The sequence below is a fragment of the Orbicella franksi genome, chromosome 9 (genome assembly GCF_964199315.1).
Source record: "Orbicella franksi chromosome 9, jaOrbFran1.1, whole genome shotgun sequence".
Taxonomy (NCBI): domain Eukaryota; kingdom Metazoa; phylum Cnidaria; class Anthozoa; order Scleractinia; family Merulinidae; genus Orbicella; species Orbicella franksi.
In genome coordinates this window covers 19,312,408-19,326,533 of record NC_138153.1, presented here as the reverse complement: position 1 = coordinate 19,326,533, position 14,126 = coordinate 19,312,408, and the positions used below count along the sequence as shown (strand labels likewise).

The following is a 14,126-nucleotide window of genomic DNA, read 5'->3' as shown; positions in this document are numbered from 1 at the left end:
GTACAATCTCGGCCGGTAAAAAAAAATAAGGCGTTTAATCTCCCCTCCTCCAAGCGTACAAAAGGTTTGCATATGTCATTTAAATAATCAAAGGGAAAACATTTCTCCGAATCGTCTGGGAAACAAAATTTAGGGCGATTGGTTCAGGGAAGGCAAATTTCCCCTCCTGCGATCAGTTAAAATTATGCTTTGTCATTCGAATGATCAAAGGAAAAATATTTCTCGGAATCACGGAGTCTTTTTCTTTAAAACAGTGCCAAACACTGCAGAAGAAATAACTATCGCTTGTTTATGTCTGACTAACTAAAACGCCTCCAAGAACATTTCACGCTCCTCGAGCATGACGAGCATTATGGCACCAGGAAAAGTAAAGTTTTTGTCATTAAAAACCCTGTTCGAGATTTCACCTGAAACAACTTAGTGCAACGGGCTCAATTCATGGAAAAAAAAACATTTCCCTCCCCCCAAGCGTTATCTTTGAGTCAGCTTGATCAGCGAGATGATCCCTGTTTATGTGTCAGGTGTATGTGTTCCGTGTTTTCCGAGAAACGGTTGCCTTGACAACAATTAAGAGGACTGAACATCATTACAAATTAAATATTTCGATGAAACTAGAGATTTTGATAATGCCTGCCAACTTTTGTGAGTCACTGATGACCTGGTGCGAAACATACTTTCTTTCCTAACCAACACTTGCTCCATAAGTAACACAGATAGTCTCGAATTCCGCGGCGTTAATAGTGAAAGGGCCCATTTTAATTACAAATTAATAAAGGACTCCCTTTTGTTATTGACGAAAGTGACGTAATATTATTGGCTAACTGATTGGACAGAAACAAATTCTGAGAAAGACTTTACTGAATAAGGGTAATATAACTTCAAAAGAGTTAAGTTATTTTCGTAAATTGCGGAGTAGCTGTCTAACACAATGTGCAAATTTTCGATTGAAACTCCACCTCTTAGCCTATCCAGACTAGTAGAGATAGTATTTTTAACTGCACAAAACATTTGTCATAAGCTCCATTAGTTTCTCTGTTGTAGACAGTACCGCAGCCGTAGCGAAATGTGGCTATTAACCATGTCTAAACTTCGGCAAAAATTGATTCTGTGTGTTGAACTGAATTGTGTGTGTTTGAGTCGGGTTCATCGCAATAAAACATGGCTTACTTTTACACAACATTCATGACAAATGCATACTTCGTTGATCTGATCTACCCCGTGTTTGTGTTTTTCTTGAGCTGAGAGTTTTTTTTCGATTCCTTTAAAGCATGCACTGTTTTGAGTGGTTTTGAGTTTGGAAGAGCTGAAATGTATAGCCATACAGTGGAAAAAACGTTGCAATTCACTTTGTTAACGTCTACACGAAAGAGAAATCATTATGAATAAAACTGAAATTCCCTCGACCAGAGGAGGGTTCTGCATATCGCTGGCTTTCCCTTTTCGAGAGACAGTGTTTGTAGCTGGCAGAGAGTTACATTTACTTAATATGCTGTCGCTATAGGCGGGAAGTTTAGAGATTGATACAATTTTGCAATATATAGTCTACAGAAGTGGCATGTAACAACTTGGGGTGAACAACTGAAACAAAAATCATGTCGGGGAAAGTTTGTAGAAATATTTCAATCAGCTTTGAAATAAATCATGAAAGAAAGCATTAGGTCCTAAATAATTTTGAGTGGAACATACATAAGCTGTTATCATCGATTTCGTAGGCAGAGCTTGTCCGGAGACGTTTTATACACATCCTCCTGAGTGTAAAATAAAAGCTTAAAAATAGCTCCAAAGGACATCACGACTTACCGCGTGCCATCGATGTGCAATTCTTGCTTCGTGTAGCTCTGAATCTACTCTTTCCGTAGGTACTTTCAGCCTATACTTGTCCAAGGCGTTAATCTGAAGGGAATTTCAATTTCCAATTTCGATCTGCCAAAATACTGGTTACGTCATTGCCAAGAATGTCCGGAAAAACACTTTCTGAGGAATCGAAGTTAGGGAGACCTAATTACGAAAGCAATTCTAAGAAACTCACTCCATTGTTTAATACGTATACATTACAGCTAAAAATACAATTATTATAGTTTACACTGAGCTTTGGACAAAGATATTTGCGAGTCTACGAGATTTACTCTTGGCCATTTTAATCATAAAGATAGGATACATTTCGGCAAACAAAATAAGGTGTTCAGTAAGGGATCGGTTTAGTGAAGGAAAATTTCCCTTCCTCCAAACAGCCAAAACATTTGTTTATGTTATTCATATGTTAAAAATATGTTAAAAAAAGCTTTTCTCGGAATCGTCTGGCAAACAAAATGGGGTGTAATTGTTAAAGAGGATCGGTTCAGCGAAGGAAATGTGCCCTCCTGTGATCAGCCAAACATTTTGCTTATGTCGTTCAAATAATAAATGGGAAATCATTTCTCGGAATCACAGAGTCTTCTGTCTTTACAACACAAACATTGCAGAAGAAATAACTATCGCTGTTTGTGTGTCCAACTAAGTAAAAGTAAAGAAATGTAAGGCTTTTGTGATTAAAAGGCCCTTTTCGAGAGTTCACCTGAATCACCTTGGTGCGACAGACTCAAATTCCACTTCTATGAGTGATGATCCATGTTTATGTTCCATGATTTCCGAGAAACGATTTCGATTTAATCAGTGAATACTTTATAGCTCAAAGCAATTTTTTTAAATTCAGACAGGTTTACTTTTTCGTTAATGCTAACTGATAACCAGGAGCTACCAGGCACGAAACATACAACTTCCTTAGTTCCTACTAAACATTTTCACTTTCATTAATAGGACAGAAAGTTCCAAGTTAATAGCTTGGGAAAAGGCCCACCATTTTCCTCCTTGTTATTCACACAGGCGATACTACTCGCTTGCTGATTGGACAGGAAGAAATTCTAAGAAAGACTTCACTGAATAAGATTACAGCACTTGTCACCAGAAGCCACAGAGTTAAGAGTGAACGGTCGAGTGAAAACTCAGAGACCCAAATTTTTTAAAGTGCCGAACTGGGTTCAACTGAAGATGGTTTGCCCCATAAGGGGATGCCCCAATAATCAGTAAGTACAGTAGGAGTGTAGTAAGAAGCGATTGTTTCCATTGCTTTCATTGATGAATCGAAGTACATTTTTTCTCAAATAGTCTAGATGCTGCCCTACTTAAACGGATTTCATCTTTCTCTTTGTCGGGCTTTGATCAGCATCCTCAGTTTTCTGGCACTTTATCATTTTTAGACGTGGCGTAGTCATGGAATGGGCTTGCGCCGCAGACGATACTACCATGTACATTAGCGAGGAGGGAAGACTTTGCTGCAACGCATGGTGGCCTTTTCAGCATAACGACTTAATCATCAACTGGAAGTTTGACTGTGGAGATCGTACGGGACCTCATCGAAGCGCTCATTACCAATCAGCGGATTATGAAGGCTTTAACCACGCGATATCGATGGCAATGTTGCAGGCGACTTGGACCACCGGTGATTGGGCCACGAAGCTGATGCAAAATGTCAAAAAACAGTATGACAGAGATTGATCATCCTCGGGACTAGGAGAGTAATTTTTGCATACCTTTGGTACAAACACTTAAAAACATTGTTAGTAAATACATGCACCATTATTGCATACATAGTAAGCGTACGTAAGCGTTATATAATACGTCGAATTATGCTAGAATTTTGTTTGGTTCTTACTTACGATCTAGTGGAGGGTAGACGCATAGAGGACGTCATTAACAATTTGTTTTGGTTTCTTTATTATAACAGATGGATTCCATGTTGCCATGCGTCTGTTCAGTAATAGATTACAGAAGACTTCAAAACGTGGTGAGAACATCATTGATACGCTCGCCTAACGGCTCGTGTGCCACTTTGTTTTGTTCATACCACGTTATGACGTCATCTGTGATCTATTTCTTCATTCATTTTAGTTATTTATTCCATTCTAAAATTACAATGATAAATATAAAGTAAACAAGTAGAAGAAGAGAAATGGAAAAGGGCAAAAATATAGCAAGCTAATTAGATGCCTTTGTTTAAATGACAATAATAATTAGGATAAAAAAGTTAACTTAACATAGGAGAGGAAGAGGTATTAATTAATTAATACTGAGCAAAATAATACCGGTAGAGTGCTTTTTAAAAACGTTTTCTAGTTGCTAAGTTACGTATAGATAAAGGAAGGTCATTCCAATAGTAACATCCAATAACAGTAGTGGGGCAAAATTTCCTTATATTTATTCTAGCGAAAACGGGATTTAAGTGTTGTAAGGATGCACTTCGAGTAGCGTAGTTATGTTGCTCAGATACCAGAGATGAGGCGTAATTAGACGGTTTTTCATCAATTAAGTGGTCATATAATAGCTGGCAGGTACATAATTTAACAATGTCAGGAAGCTTAATAAGACCGAGGTTTACATAATGGGGAGTAATATGATCACGAAGTGGCACATTGTTAATTATTCTAATAGCTTTGTTTTGTAGTCTCACCAATTGTGACAATGGAGCCTCGTAATTATTACCCCACAGTACGCAGCCATAAGTTAAATAGGGATATATAAGTGCATAATAAATACTTGTTAGGGATTGGGATGTCACATAGGGTCTTAGTTTTGCAATAACTTTTACACTTTTGTTAATTTTATTACTTATATAATCGATATGGTCGTGCCAAGACAGTGAACAATCAATAATGAGTCCTAAATATTTAACACTGAAAGACTGTTCTAGGTACCGGTTTGCTAGTTTAAGAGGGATATGTAAATTATAATTTCTTTTTTGTCGTGGTTGCTGAACAGATGCAAGGCAACATGGAAAATATGTTTCCTTTATATTTTTGCAGTAGCTGGAATTAAGTCTTGCACTTGTAATAGTACCCTTTCATTGTAGAACGTCTCTCTGTAAAGTGCAAGTAAAACATGAAAAAGCTCTGGAATACACATGGCAAAGCGAGATCTGATATAAATACGCATAACTGATTTGAGTATTAAATTTCACGAAAAAATACAGTCTCTATCTCGTGGCTTAAACATGAATCATCTTAATAAAAAATATGTTACTTTCAAGCTACTTGACATACGCACGTTTGACAACTTTTAGGCCGACTGACACCGTGTTCTTTTATTTGCGTTACTGCACAACCAAGATAATATAGATTTAGCCAGGCCTAAAAGCGGAGATCATCAGTTATTTTTTGGGATGTTCCTTTTAATTAAAATAATCTAACATGTATGTGTGGCCAATTTTGGACGATTTTGCAGTTTCTTATTTTTTTCCTACCTTATTCAGAAAGGCAAGATGTAGATATTAATCATTATATCCTTTCTTAGTTAACATTGAGACTCTCACGCAAAAGACGTTTGCTCATTTTTTGTTGTGGGATATGAAATAAATACAGTGGTTACAATATACTCAGTTGCTAAATCTCTACCAGATAAAATCTCGCAGAAATACCAAACTAGGTGAAAAGTCGAAAAGTTTTGTTTTATAACTCGATCCCCAAAGATACAGTTAGCAATCATCACTTTTATAGAGAGTCTTCCCCTGCTGGAAGGGTTTGCACCATCCCTCAAATGTACATGTAAGAGCACAATCAATCTGCCATAAACGGTGAAGATAACATTTTGTTGCTGAACATAAATACTTGCGTATGTTTCCAATGATAATTTTATAACTCAATTTCAATTTGTTTTTTTCTCCACTGAGATTGTGGACTACAAAACCTTTCAAAAGGTGCCATTAATTATTAATTTTGTTATTATTCAACTGTACCTAAAATAAATAAGTAAGCTATAAGTAAGTTATATTATGTGCAAGTATTTTGCCTGCACTACACAACCAAATGGACTCAAAAGGTTATGAGGCCAGGCCCAAGATATGTTTTAATCGACACATCAATAACTAAAGATAATTTACAGCAAAATGGATAAACAATACATCAATATCCTACTTGCACCAAAGCTGGAGATGTAAACCCCCAAAACATCTTATTAAGGACAAACAGAGACAATGTACCCCTGGCCAAATGTAGTGGTACTACCTTTGGGTTTATAGGGGTATCGTATAAACATCACATTGAGATAGAAATTAAATAACACTACACTGCATTTTAATTCACACAACACTAAGACATAAATTAACCTTATTGGAGGTTGCAGGTCGCATGGCTGTCCATATAATGTTACAAATTTTTCAACCCTCTCTTTTTACAAACATACTAATCCTGCACCTTTGCTCACATGTATGCCTGCACCCAGATCTCCATTTCATGTTGGCAAAATATGAATTTATGCCAATACAGATTATCACAAAATAAATTTAAAAACCAAAAAACCAAGCACACAGTCATTCCAAAGCAAAACAAGGAATAATTTAAATAAACCACGAGTAAATTCTCCCTAAGAAAAACTGCATAATTTAACAGGCAATTAAAATAATTAGTTAATATATATGTGCCTATTATGTTAGCTAATCTATAGCTAAATACACTGACATGTCAGTAAAGTTTTCATTCATTCATTGAGTCAGTCAGTCAGTTAGTCAGTCAGTCATTCAGTAAATACAGAAAATATTGTCGAGGAAAAGGTTGTTGTTATTCATCGTGGTAGATGCAATAATAAAGTGTATTATCGTTTGTCACACGATGTGGTCACTTCAGATGTAGATCGCGACGTTTCGACTGCTTACTGCTAGCCTTCTGCAGGCGATAAGGTCGACTGATTGCACGGTATCATTTATATCACAAAGGTCGGCTGTGATTGGTGCATTTCGATCCTCCTATTGTTCCATTGTTCCGACGAGTAGCTGTTCTCTCAGTGGTCCGCTATTGTACCGTTCTCCTGTTGTTGTGTTTTTTGATCGTGGGCATCCATGCTTCAGGAATTTCAATTCCACTATCCCTGTTGATGGTATTAGGGTGAAGTCTTATGTGAATAGCTTCCTTGACCCTACGTGTGTACCAGTGAGGATCTCGATCAATAAACTTGACCTCATTCCAGATAGGATAGTGGCCGGTCTCGTGGGTGTGTTCAGAAACGGCGGAGGTCTGGGTACGGGCGAGTCGTATATCCCTGTCGTGTTCTTTGATCCTCTCCTGCATAGATCTCCCTGTTTCTCCGATGTAGACTTTGCCGCACTCACAGGGAATCCTGTAGACAACACCATCTTGTTTAGCCAGGTTGACGGTGTCCTTTGGTCGCACTAAGTGTGACCGAAGTATCGTGTCGGACTTGAAGACGGTGCGAATGCCTTGTTGTTCTAGGCAGCGGCGGAGAGACTCCGAAACTCCTTGGACATAAGGTAAAACGGCGGTGGATTTAAATTCCGCGACGGGCTCTCTTCTTGGGGTTGTTCGTGCCTTTGTGATCTTCTGTACAAACGAGGAGGGATATCCGTTAGAAACAAGTACAGACGACAGATGTTTCTTCTCTCCAGCGATTACTGATGGTTTGGTCACGAGACGTTCAGCCCGGTCCTACAGACACTTCACAATACTGCGCTTTACTGACTGAGGGTGGTGTGAGTCATATGCTAGGCACTGACCAGTATGTGTTGGTTTCCTGTAGACACTGGTGGTAAGGCGGCCATCAGGTTCTCTATAAACTGACGTGTCGAGAAAGGCGATCTTGCTGTTATTCTCGATCTCCATTGTGAAACGGATTGATGGTTGTTGACTGTTTAGGTGTTGCAGGAACTCGTCAACTCTGTCCCGATCCAGGATGGTGAAAGTATCATGTACGTAGCGTTTCCAGATCTTAGGCTTGCAAGGTGCGGACTCTATTGCTTGTTCTTCAAATATCTTCATGTAGAGATTAGCAATAACCGCTGATACAGGGCTCCCCATGGCTGCGCCGTCTCGTTGTTCTTAAAAAGATCGCCTTTCTCGACACGTCAGTACCCAGACCTCCGCCGTTTCTGAACACACCCACGAGACCGGCCACTATCCTATCTGGAATGAGGTCAAGTTTATTGATCGAGATCCTCACTGGTACACACGTAGGGTCAAGGAAGCTATTCACATAAGACTTCACCCTAATAACATCAACAGGGATAGCGGAATTGAAATTCCTGAAGCATGGATGCCCACGATCAAAAAACACAACAACAGGAGAACGGTACAACAGCAGACCACTGAGAGAACAGCTACTCGTCGGAACAATGGAACAATAGGAGGATCGAAATGCACCAATCACAGCCGACCTTTGTGATATAAATGATACCGTGCAATCAGTCGATCTTGTCGCCTGAAGAAGACTAGCAGTAAGCAGTCGAAACGTCGCGATCTACATCTGAAGTGACCACATCGTGTGACAAACGATAATACACTTTATTACAGAAAATATTGCTTGCAGAGCTAGGGCGGTACCCTTTAAGCATCGACATAAAAGCATCAATCTTCAGCTACTGGCAAAGATTGAAGCATTCCACCAACAACGTTTTGTTACGAGAAGCATTTCAATATGTAACAAAACATACACCTTTCTTTGACACTCAACATAATGAAGAAATCAATAAAAAGTGTACAGTAAAAGAACCAGCAACCTAGCAACGCGTCAAGAATGCACGATTAGTTATAAAGAAAACCCTCAGGAATCAATATTTACAGAACTGACTTGAAAACCAGAATAGGTCATCAACAAGTTCACGAGAGAAATTTACACAAAAGGAAGTTAAAAATAATTATCAATTTAAAAACTACCTGACATTAATTACAAAGCCAGCACACAGAATTAGCCTGACAAGGCTTAGATTAGGACGTCATGCATTACGAGCACAAACTGGCAAATATGAAAAATAGAGGAGCATTAATCCCAGTAGAAGAGCGAACATGTTTAGTATGCAAAGAAAATTGTATAGAATATGAACAGCATTTCTTGATGTATTGTCGGGGGTATACCACATTAAGACGTGAGCTGCACTCACATATTTCAAACGCTGACACCCATTACCCCAGTTTAAGTGATAACGAGAAGATTAAGTATTTACTTAGAGCACAAAACATGGTTACATCTAAAACTATCGGAAAATATATCCATTCCAGGTTTCAAAAAAGGAAAGAAATTCTTGGTTCACAAATGTAATAAGCGCTATGAATTTTTCTAATTGATTGTATACGGATATGGTAAATGTTATTTTCTTGAATTTTGTTAGTTAATGTTCAAACTTTTGTTGTATTTAGACCAATACCTCCCTTTGGAGAGTAAGGCGCAATAAAGAATACTATTACTATTATTATTACTATTCATTCATTCATTCATTCATTCATTCATTCATTCATTCATGTAATACAGTGTAGCTGTGTCTATATGTTGTAGCTATGATTTTAACTACACACAGGATGGGTTGCAGAGCTCAACTTCCAACTCAGTTTGTTCAATGAACTTAGTGCAGCAATTATAATCACATCAAGTTGTCTGTAAATACAGCGAAACCAAACAAAGCATTACAATCTTGATAGATTATTGAAGAGCAACATCCACCTTCACTAAGCTGAACACTTTTATGTACAGTGTATGTTTCCAAATAGTATTGGGGAACTCTCGGAAGTTGCGTCCATGAAGAATCAATTAATTTGGTCCCATGCAGTTGTTTATATAAATTTTTACACATAAGTATCTCTGTCATAGCAATAGTCTCTGTGTTCTACAACAATTTATATATACAGTTATGGAACATACACTCAGTGAGATATTATTCACAATAAAAATAAATGTCTTCAAGAAATCATTAGGACCTATATTACATTCCTTCAGAAATATCTTACCTGGCCATGGTTACTTTGAAAATGTTTATTTTTTTTCAACCAGGGTGTCCATATGTACACTGTTCATATAATTTGACTAACGGGAACAGAGTGTAATTGTACTGTAAAGCTGCTACTTGAACATCACTGCCCTGAGATGCAAACTAACTGTTATCAACTTGGCAACTTGTTTGAGCAAATGCAAGTTGCTTACTCAAGAAACTGGAACATTGCACTACAACAACGCAGAGTCCCAATCAAAGGACCATCCAGGCTGTTTGGATGTACATATAACTGCACAACTGTATCATTATTAGTCAAACTTCCAATCCAAATCGGACTTTGTCAGGATAAATACTGATGTCCTTGCTTAGTAATTCCTGAAAATATTCACACCCAATAGCTATGCATGGTCAGTCTGTAGAGAGTATTAGGAGGGACCTCTTAAAGAAAAAACCTCCAAGTGGAGTATGAATCTTTTCTTGAAGAAAACAGTGTCTGAGAAATCATTAATTACAAATAATAGTTTGTACTGTCTCAAGAAATATCTTACCTGATAATGCCAACTTTCAAAAAATTCTGTAATCCAGACTGTCTAGTTCATACATTTGACAAGCTGACACCAGGCATGTTTGTCAATTTGTGCTTCAACATCACATTAGTACCAGTGGTCAACTGAAAACAGCGTACCGGTAATTTTGTTAATATACATAACACTGTACATAGGTTATTGCTGTAGATAGTTGTGCACCAACGGATGAGTTACAAAACATGTTGGGAGCTGAGTTACTGATAATTATTGTTAACAACGAGTGAAAAATTGTGTATGAGCCCTCCAACACAGAACCATCACAGATATGATACGATATTTTCAAACTCTCTGAAATTTCAAATTATTCAAGATCAACAGGCACAATTCTTTACCATATAATTTATTCACTTAAGACTTTGCACATGGCTGGTATCCAGTATACGCAGACTTTGAAGTTTACCTTCAAAAATAAATTGCATGTTTCATTACTTGTTCTTGTTTGTGATTGAAGTCATAAGCATAAAACTTGTGGATTTTAAGAAATACATGTACATGTAACTTACTTGGTAACGCATGCATGTACAGTTCCTCTTACTGTCTGCATAATAATTATGCAGTCCATAAACTGGTATTGCATGGACAATATACTTCATTTTTCTGATCACATTTTTTAAAACGTCACTGTTAGTCCTAAAATCGTTTGTAAATCATGTCACACAGGGAACTTGTTACAATATTCACATTTTTCTTACTTTCGTTGTAACTTTTTTTGCAATTTTGTGCAACGTCATTTTCCCCCTCTTGAAGACTGTCCATATTACATGGTAATCTGACTCTGGAATCTCTGTTCACAGGGAATGAAAACAAATAAAATTTAATCCTGCAAATTATCCTTAGCAATAGAGAAGTTGGTCAGATTTAATATTTAAGACTTTAAATACATAACTCTTTGTACATAGCCTCTCACAAACGCACTGACAGGAGGTGTGCTGGGGAAGAATTGGTCCCAACTTCTCAGTGCAGTTTTTCTGATTCGCAGCCATCACTAACATCGGGTTCTTTATGTTTACATGTATTTATAATTAGTTAATTTTGTTGTCATCTGTAAAGAAATACCATTGAACACATGGTTTGGAGATTAAGTGAGTAAAAATTGTCAGTTTGTAGGTGTTGAAACAGCTACCGTAAATCCTTGAATTACTGCCTCCCCTCCAATAGCTGCCCCCTTCGAATAAGCGTCCTTCCAATCGAGCCAAAATTTAAAATAAGCGCCTCCCCTCGAATAAGTGCCCCCCTCCTTCCCCCATGGTGTATGTAAGAGTGTTAGGAAAACAAAGGATGTATACTTTTGGTCGTGTTCAATCACAAGCAAGTGATTATCGACTCATTCAAGCACTGCACAACGAATGGTAGTAGCGATCTGCTGATTCATTGCCTAAAGCCCGACCAACCTTGTGCAGCAGGCCTACACTGACTAAAGGGGTTATACTGCGTAGTTCTTCAAGAGAGACAGGAAAATCCCGACGCAAACTTTTGCATATTTAATTTTTTAAGTGAAAATGTCGTGCGCGTGTTAATGGTCCAAAGTCACGTCGTAGGCCTGTCGTAAGCTTGTCTTACATGCGACACAGTCGTACCGTGTAAATTCGGCCCTAAGGCTGCAATCAATGCCTCTATATTTTTCGTCAGATTGTTCTAGGTCAAAGGGATTTCCTGTTGCCGATGTTTTTCTGTATTCTCATCACCTGTTTGCTCGACACTGTTCTGTTAACTCAGGAAAAAATTACTTCTCGAACAGAATTTTTTTCTAAATTTCACTCTAAATTCAGCTTCTACGGTTCATTTTATACACGCATCATTCAAAGTCAACTGAGAAAAGCAGGATTCTTAAAGGGGCTACGTCACGGTTTGTTCATCTTAAAAGAGTTGAGCCTAAATTTTTCAGGTTCGTCGTTTGAAATTCGTGTTAATCTTCTCCATCCTTAACTATCCTTTACGGTTTATAATATTATTATCTCTTTGGTGTTTTTCCCTCGTAGAATTTTAACTTTCTCGGGTTTCCTTCAATTTAAGGACAATTTTGTACGCGGAACTCAAAATACCGTGACTGAGCTTCTTTAAATATTTTGTTCTGTAAATAAATTCTGTGGATGTTTCACTCAACAGCGCATTGCGATGATGAAAACTCTTTTCAGTTCGTCAAAAGACTCTGAAAACAACACTGTTGATGACAAGAATTCAATGGAAATGAAATATCTCAATTCACACTGTCAATCGCCTGGTAGTTCGTCAAGTGATTTGACCTCTCTTGAGAACTCAGTCCATGATCTAGAATTCAGCACAGAGCGGAAAAACTCATTACTTAACAGTCACGACAGCGTGTCATCTTCATTACCCAGCGTCAGTAGCGGCACGAGTGAGGACAGTGCTCTGGGAGGATCGCTATCGGATGACGTACAGAAAACTTTAAAACGTCAAGGTTTGACTCTACAGGATTTGCTGCAATCCGCTCCTCCGTTCGCTGTGAAATGGAAGTCAGTTCGAGATGTTTTCCAGTGTCTGACTTGTGCAGCGCCGATTGATTTTCTAAGTCGTAAGGTATGATTGCATTCTTGTATTTAAACTAAAAATGTGATATCAGTAGTTTTTAACAGTATTTTGAACGCACGTGTCGCTTTATTGTATACGAAAACTTGTTAAAGTTAGCTCTTAGCCAATAGTAGTTTCCAGTGTGAATTTCCCGCCAAAACTATCGGTTGAGTTAAAAATTGCTTTACACGTGGTTTGCTTTACAGGAAGTAGTTTCGCTCTGATTGGTTAGCGCATTTATTGCACAAGTTCCCGCAACCAATCAAAGCGCTTGCTATGGTTTTGCACGTGATTAAATGTGAAGTCACTTATTGGTTAGGACGTGGAGCGCGGGTTTTCTCAACCAATCACAATGTTGGCCAAATTAAACCCAAAACATCCTACAATTAATGTTGTCACTCACTGACGCGTCTATTTATTTCGACAGTATCACTGCTGAAACTGTGGAGAGGTGTTCTGTAAGCGATGTATTGATAAACAATGTACCCTTCCTGGACATTACTCGGACAATCGCGTGCCTGTCTGCAAGCCATGCTACAAAGTGCTTAAGAAATTTAAATGAGATGCGGCGTTTCCAGTGAGCCATACGGTCAAAGAACTACAAGTAATTTGAATTACTTTGCAAGGGTGTCGTGGAATTTTTTTACGTCAATGAATGTCAATGAATAATACAGTTGTACACTAGAATTTTACAAATGGCTATAAAACCTAGAAAAATGTTTATAAAGTGGTACAAACGATAATAAAGAGACAATTATTAGAAGAATATAACACTGGAATTCGATGGCATTTTTGCCGAGGATCAACAAACACATCAAGCATAAAAATAGCGATAAGTGTCCAAATTGTTTAAAATTATTTTAACAAGTTACAAATCAAGTTCACTTACATCTTGGGAAATTATATTTCGAAATCCTTAGACCAAAGAGAATTGTGGAAAAATGATAAACACACCATGATGTTTGACAGGATACATTTTCTAAAGGGAATTTATAGATATTTTAATGGTCGAACACGGGCGTTTTTTTTTCTTTCACTATTTGCAATGAAACAACAGATCAAGGTATTTGCGAAAACAGCTTCGAAATGTCAATAATTGACGGGATTATGCTAATTAGGCAATCGGGCGAATGTCTCTTCGTTCTTATTTACTCCAAGAAAGGTCATTCTCTCTCAGTTGTTTCTGTTTGTGTTTCAATACATTCAGAGAATATCAGAGTGTTGCAAGATATTACTTCCTAGGACCCGGTTGTTCAAAACGGCAGGAT

General features: G+C 37.8%; 3 protein-coding genes across 3 annotated transcripts in view; 1 reads left to right on the top strand and 2 right to left on the bottom strand.

Moving 5' to 3' along the window:
- LOC145497955 (uncharacterized) overlaps positions 1 to 14,126 on the bottom strand; it is a 107,274-nt gene that overhangs the window by 78,826 nt on the left and 14,322 nt on the right. The gene's annotated exons all lie outside the window — the stretch shown is intronic.
- LOC145496696 (uncharacterized) lies at positions 2,998 to 4,074 on the top strand. The gene is made up of 2 exons (XM_081476428.1): positions 2,998 to 3,062; positions 3,237 to 4,074. The coding sequence occupies exons 1-2, from the start codon at positions 3,028 to 3,030 to the stop codon at positions 3,532 to 3,534; spliced, it is 333 nt and encodes a 110-aa protein (XP_081332554.1). The 5' UTR covers positions 2,998 to 3,027; the 3' UTR covers positions 3,535 to 4,074.
- LOC145497408 (uncharacterized) lies at positions 6,558 to 9,766 on the bottom strand. The gene is made up of 4 exons (XM_081477217.1): positions 9,759 to 9,766; positions 9,330 to 9,408; positions 8,014 to 8,277; positions 6,558 to 7,469 (listed from the first exon to the last, which is right to left on the bottom strand). The coding sequence occupies exons 1-4, from the start codon at positions 9,764 to 9,766 to the stop codon at positions 6,819 to 6,821; spliced, it is 1,002 nt and encodes a 333-aa protein (XP_081333343.1). The 3' UTR covers positions 6,558 to 6,818.